General features: G+C 43.4%; 1 protein-coding gene across 2 annotated transcripts in view; it reads left to right on the forward strand.

Moving 5' to 3' along the window:
• Nucleotides 1-781: 781 nt before the first annotated feature.
• Nucleotides 782-6,697, forward strand: part of LOC109507404 (tropomyosin alpha-1 chain-like) — a 14,352-nt gene continuing 8,436 nt past the window's right edge. Inside the window, exons 1-2 of one of the 2 annotated variants that reach the window (XR_002166456.1) lie at nt 1,042-1,158; nt 4,597-4,644. Coding sequence is in view for 1 of the 2 variants with exons in the window: in XM_019856814.1 (XP_019712373.1) it covers nt 1,045-1,158 (114 nt within the window). In the remaining variant the exon portion in view is untranslated. Of the gene's footprint in view, nt 1,159-4,596; nt 4,645-6,697 lie in introns of those variants that run through there. The other variant, XM_019856814.1, reaches the window with a different exon arrangement.

Genomic DNA, 6,697 nt, shown 5'->3' on the forward strand with positions numbered 1-6,697 from the left:
ACCACAAACAACACCCCCCCCCCCCCCACCATTAAGAAAAAAAATGATAGTAACTGTAATTACGTAAGCATCAGCTGCTGAGGCCTGGAAACAGTTGGCAGGTGCGGCATCCACCAGTGACAAATGAATGCTTCCCTCCTTTTACCCATTAGGGGAAAAAAAAACAGGTAAATACTGTCGCTACTTATTAGTTAGCTGGAGAGCTGATGAAGTTGTCGCTGTGTGTGCCATCCGCCTTTGGCCACTAAACACCACCCTTGATTAGGTGCCTCCTTTTTCCTATCAAGAGGGGGAAAAAAATGCTTCAGTTTAACTCTTCACAAACAGCCAGTGAAGAGTTAGTGGTTGAGCCCAACAAGTGTGTGCCGCTTGAGGCATCCACTTACGATTAGTAAACGCCTCCCTGAAACAGACCCTGCAGTGTCAAAAGTCCTGTACTATTATATTCAAAACAAACAAACAAACAAAAAAAGCAGGTGATTAACAATTAGCTTCATTGCATTTCTGTTTGATCTGAAATCAGATGGCAGCTCATTTTCGCTGGCATGGATTTTTTTTTTTCCCCCCATCCGGAATGAAAACTATGTCTTTTCTAACCAACTCTGGTATTAACATCCATCTCAACATTCCCAAACTCGAACACATGCACCAAAAGTGGGGGAGGAGGTGAGCAGTGATCCAAATAAGGACATGTGCTGCCAAAACATCTCCACCACGTTGCTTCTCCAGAAGCATTTGAGAAGTTTATATTAGGGAGGGGAGGGAGGTGGGGAGGGTTGCAGATTATGTTGTAGACTCGAGTAAGGGAGGAGGGAAGAGGGGTGGACATGTCGGGGTTGTCACTGGGGAACCGAGGTTGACTCCACTTTAAATCACACACAGCTCCGGCGGACCTTCACTCCGTGCATCCTCCCCTTCGTCCTCTGACGAGCTCCTCTCTCCTCCTCTCTTGTCGCTTCTCTCTTTTCTAGCTCCTCAGAGCCCTTCGCAATCTATTTTCCCCCCCACTTGACTGACGCCCGAAAGCCCGACAGACCCGACGCCATGGAGGCCATCAAGAAGAAGATGCAGATGCTGAAGTTGGACAAGGAGAACGCCTTAGACCGGGCGGAGCAGGCTGAGACGGACCAGAAGTCGGCGGAGGAGAAATGCAAACAGGTGGCTTTAACTTCCTGCTCGATGTTCTTTGCTCGGAGCGTATTCATTGCGGTCTTACAACAGAAGATATTAGAAGTAATGTTTCGCAAAATCGCAGCGATTGATACCGCCCTCAAATAAGGCGCCCCTTGATCCATTCAGAACCAAAATGTGTCGTGACTCTAATTATGGCACTTCGTAGACACTGTTGCTCATCCCGTTAAATAGTCGTCGGCATCGTTCACAAATGAAAAATAAATGCGTGACTCACATTTTGACGCCTCCCTTTTCACATAAAAAAAAAGAACAGTGTGTCTGTAATGAATGCAGTTCATGGACGCTATTGGTCACACTCAGTCGTGAAAACCGTCGTGGTTGCGTGCATCATCTGCCACAAATAAAACCCCACTTATCTCATCAGGTCAAAACAGGTACCGTAGTAACACAAATGTCTTCAGTTGACACATTGGCATTTAAGAGCAAACACGCGCCTCCCTTTGGCTATCAGAAAAAAAAAAGGCGAGTAACTCTAATTACTTTTGTTCATAGACACGATTGTTCCCACGTCGATGTGAACATAGCACGAAGCACCCATGCCCATGAGCCCGTAAAGTGGTTGCGCAGGGCTTCACCCTCTTAAATGAAGGCCTCCCTCAAATAGATCCTTCTCCGTTACATTTGAACGGCAGAACCCGGCGAGGCGCGCAAACAGCCTCTCAGATTAATTACAGCGTGGATACTTAGCACATTTTGTGAACGATTAGCATGGCCATCGAAGTTCCTGGTCGACTGATACGCTGTCAACTCGCAATGTTGCCTGCGCCTCCCTTTGACGAAAGGCCACTCGATAGGAGCAAAGTGGAACGTGGAGATGTAAGATTATCTCCAAGGTGGCTAAAAAAAGACAATTACTGCTCGGTGGGAGACGGTGTCAACACAGTGGTGTGTCAGGAATGACAGAGATTCGCCAACAAAGCCAGGAGCTTCCATTAAATCAAGTGGAAGCCCCCCTCTACCTTCTTAAGGGAGCACTCAGTTGCCCACCGAGCTCATCTTCCACATTGGGAAGAGTCAGCATGAAATTCTAGACGACGGAGCGTTTGTTTGCGCTTTCTTAGCTATTCTTGGCCAGACTCAAGTGTGCGGCGGATGACAAAATACGGCATCGGCGTCCGCCAGCTGCAGTTTGGCCACGTTCCTCACGGAGGGTCTACGCCAACGGAGCCGGACCCCACCAAAGTCCTTTCATGAACCCACTGGATGTTCTGCCACGTTGGCAGTGTGGATCTGTAAGCACTATTAAACCAGAATAGCACACTGACTAGGGTGCAGACCTCCACCAAGGCCAAGGCAATCGGCCACTCGCAGCTCTGGAAGTGCAGCTCCATCTGGTGGGTCTCTGCCCAGCTCGGCCCCTGATGCAAGTGGGCTGGAACCGTGAAATGAGACAAAAAATGTTTGCGATCCCCAACTTTGAAAGTAGAACTTTTTTTTTTTTTTTATGACTGTATTATCTAAAACAACAGCCATCTCTCGAAAATGAAGATGTAGTACTCGGGTTCATCGATGTTATTGTTCGTGCCAGTACAATGAGTTGATGACTGAGCACATTAACTCGTTACCGGGTGCCTCATCCACTAAAAACAAAGAAACACCTCCTTCTAGTACAGTGCTTCTTAACCTTGTTGGAAGTACCGAACCCAACCGGTTCATATGCGCATTCACCGAACCCTTGAAAAACAAGAATATGACTCTTTCCAAATTCAAGACATAAAAAAATGCATTTATTAAAAAAAACAGAAAAAAAGTTAATCAAATTTCAAGACATAAGTATGCGGGTTTTTTTTGTTTGTTTTTTTTATTACGACAGTCACACGTTGACAACTGAGCGAACAAAATTTCCCGCAGCACTGATTGGACAAGCGTTGTTATGTGATCATCTGCAGCCAGTGATGGCCAAGCGGGCGTGTCATAACTAATTGATATGTTGAGTCGGGTATGTCTTTACCTCCATGGCAGAGGCTCCGTCGAACCCCTGAGACCTAATTCACCCCTGCGGTGCAATCGAACCCAGGTTAAGAACCACTGTTCTAGTAGATGGTTCCCTTTTCTCATCAGGAAGGAAAAAAATCCCGAGACACTATGTTAGGCATTACAGAGTTCATTGCTGAGACCGTCAAGTAGTTGCCTGTTGCCTCACGGTGAGCCGATTTGACCGTTGATGCTTCCCAAAACAGCAGCACCTACCAGAGCGCGAAAGCAGCCGCCGAAGTTTACCAAGTGTGGGCTCTTACTGTGTGTTGTAAAGTGTTAAAGATGAGCTCATGTCAAATGTGGTGACAATGACTTTTACGACAAGTCGGGCTCCAGTAGACTAACAGGCGCTTCCTCCACAATGTTGTGATTTTTATATCGCAGGGCGCTCTGCCACTTTTGGGTTCCAAAAATCTGCCTTGTTCTTTGCCGTTTTGCAGCATTTCCGTTTTCAACTTCTCTTTCACTTGACGTCAATTGAAATACTGTATACCCCAAGCAGAAGTTTAAAATAAGCCCCGCCCCCCACATACATTTACACTTGATAAAATCAATGCTACACAAGTAATTGAATAATTTCATCTTCTGACATAGTCATAACAGAGACATTCAAAAATTGTAAGATATTGGCAATATCCTTCTTTCTCACCAACAAGATATGAGGGAAATATGCCAGAAAACCTGACATCCTAAAACATGACTTTATTTTTTCATACATCTTGTAATAGTGACATTTTTCACTATTATTCCCCCAAAATAGTCTGCTTGCCCCAAATAGATTCCAACAGATTGCAACGCAGCGTGTGCAGTTGATTTAAATAAATGCTACACAAATAATTGACCTCAATAATTTTCCCACTCTTGCCACCCTCAAAACCCCCAAACAAATTATTCATTGTAAGATGCTTATGGTATTGTTTCCCATTATGAAAAAATAAAATAGATTCCTCGGCTCTAATAGATGCCTCCCCCTTCACAGATAAACGTTTACAGCCACACACACACACACACACACACAAAAAAAATCCCAAATATCATCTTATTGTAAAAATAAATACAGTAAATAAATAAATAAACAAATAAAGAAATGCCTCCCAGATCTGCAGTTGATGAAATAAATGCTCAACTATTTCCACTTCTGACATTGACAATGCATAAAAATAGATAAATACTACCAGTGAACAGTATCTATTATAAAAAAAAAAATAAAATAAAGAAATTAAAAACAAAAAAACTCCCTCATCTGCAGTTGATCAAATACTTTATTATTCCTGTTGTTTCACAGTAAAATACAACAACTGTACTTTTGGGAGCAACCCTGCTCCTTCTCAACCTCTTCCTGCCTTATGATGTGATGACAGATGATTTCGCTCTGGTTTCGTTCGCGGCTGAGTGATCCACAGTAACACCTGACTGACGTTTCAGCTGGAGGATGACCTGCTGGCTCTGCAGAAGAAGCTGAAGGGAACAGAAGATGAGCTGGACAAAGACACAAATGTGTTTTCCTCTGCATACTCATTCTCCACTAGTTTATACTTAGCAGGACTCTCCAACGATATGCTCCCAAGGCAATCCTGTGGCTTTTTGGGGGAGTTTTTGCCCATAAAAGGAGAAGAGGAGTTCAGTCGAGCTTTCCTGTGGGAGGGTTCCCATTTCGAGCACTCTGCATCTGATTCCCTTCTCTCCTCTCTTGTGTGTTCCAAAGGCCTCTTCGTCTTCATGCGGGGATAACACAACAGATGGTGTGAAATTGCGGAATATCTATTGTCAAGGGTCATTCTTACGTGAAAGAGTTTTGTCAAAGTTGCGTGAATGTGTGTGTGTGTGTGTGTGTGGTGTGCTGGCGGCATCCTGAGGGACCAAATAAGGCGCTGCGCTCATGATGTGACTTCATGTTTAAGTGCGTGAGCTTGTGCCACTGATATTTATGACTTCATGTTTAGTTAGGAGGAGGTCCTCAGGCAATATTGTCGTGCCAAATGCCTGAAAACCAAACTCCGCGCAAATGTCCAGACACGCCGTTGCAGAGAGAATCAAGCTTTTGCATCTTTTTTTCCACGTGCAATGTAACTACCGTATGGACTGCTCTTGTGTGTCTTCTGCAAAGCAGTTGCCAATTTATGACTATTTTTACTGACGTTTTTATTGGATGCACAGTATAATACGGCACCCTATTGTTTCGATGTCTCTGACGCACGTGTCATTGTCAATCCAAATATAGACTCTTTATTGATCCATGTGCAGTTTTCTTGGCACCTTCAATGCTGCTGACTACTCTTGCTGCGATTTACTTCGATGTCTACATAGATTTAATGCCATAGTATTCCATTCATGTATTATTCATCATTTAATCCGTGCTAATATGCGCAAAATGTACTATTTATTGATACACAAAAGGCTTTTTTTGCTTCATATAATGCTGCTGACTGTTCTTGCGCTTTTTCACATTCACATCTGGACATATTGCAGGCTATGGTATTTCATTGACGCATTCTTATTTATGTAAAAAAAAAAAAAAATCCATGCTTCTATTTTAAAAAATTCTTGATCCATGTATAGATTTATCCATCCATCCAGCTATTATCTGAATTGCTTCATCCTCACGAGGGCAATGCTCAAGCCTATCCCAGCAGTAATCACAAGTGCCTTTGGTTGTCTGTTGATTACTATTTTTTCTTTTTATTTGTTTATATATTTATGTCTTTAGGTCATTTTTATGCAGAAAAAAAGAGTTAAAATAATCAATTAATAACATAGAAACATCTCATGAAGAGATGAAAAGGAAAGATGGAGAAGCCATGCTAATTGCTCCATAAGATTGAGACGTAACGAATGAACACCAAATCCATTCTTTAAAATCCAATATTTTGTGTAACGCGAGAGGAGAAATTGTTCGAATTGATTCTCAAAGGCGACGACAGGGTGAACGCAAGTTGATATTGAGATATATCGCTTATATGGTCACTGGTCACTTTTCTTATGAGCTTTATTTTTAGCTTCATGGCAGCTGGCACGTACAAGCCGAAAGCCATCACACATGAACGCTAATGTTACGCCCGCGCGCACACACACACACACACACACACACACACACACACAGGGACTAACTTCCTGCTTGCGAAAAATATTTGTCACTGTTTCGGTTGTCCCTATTGTGCAGGAATATATGAGAAGCAGGACCTTTCGCAAAATCTCACGAGAACACATCCAACAAATTACTTTTTGACAAGTAAACGCCCCGCTCCAAAAGAGGCATCTGTCTTTCCGTCATGAAAAACAAGACCGGGCAGTAGTCAATCACTCCAGTTAATCATGGAGCCCATCAACTAGTCGCCAAGTACTTTGGACTAATAAATGCCTCCGCCCCAAATAGCCGCCTGGCCCTCCCTGGTTCTCCTTTCCTTCTTCTCAAATGAAGAATGATTAAGAAATTAAGAAAAAGTCTATTGCTTAGGCCATCAAGTAGTCATCAGCTGTGTCATCCACTTACCAGAAGAAACACCAAATAATACCCCCCCCCACCCCC

The sequence above is a fragment of the Hippocampus comes genome, unplaced genomic scaffold (genome assembly GCF_001891065.2).
Source record: "Hippocampus comes isolate QL1 unplaced genomic scaffold, H_comes_QL1_v1.1 scaffold105, whole genome shotgun sequence".
Lineage (NCBI taxonomy): Eukaryota > Metazoa > Chordata > Actinopteri > Syngnathiformes > Syngnathidae > Hippocampus > Hippocampus comes.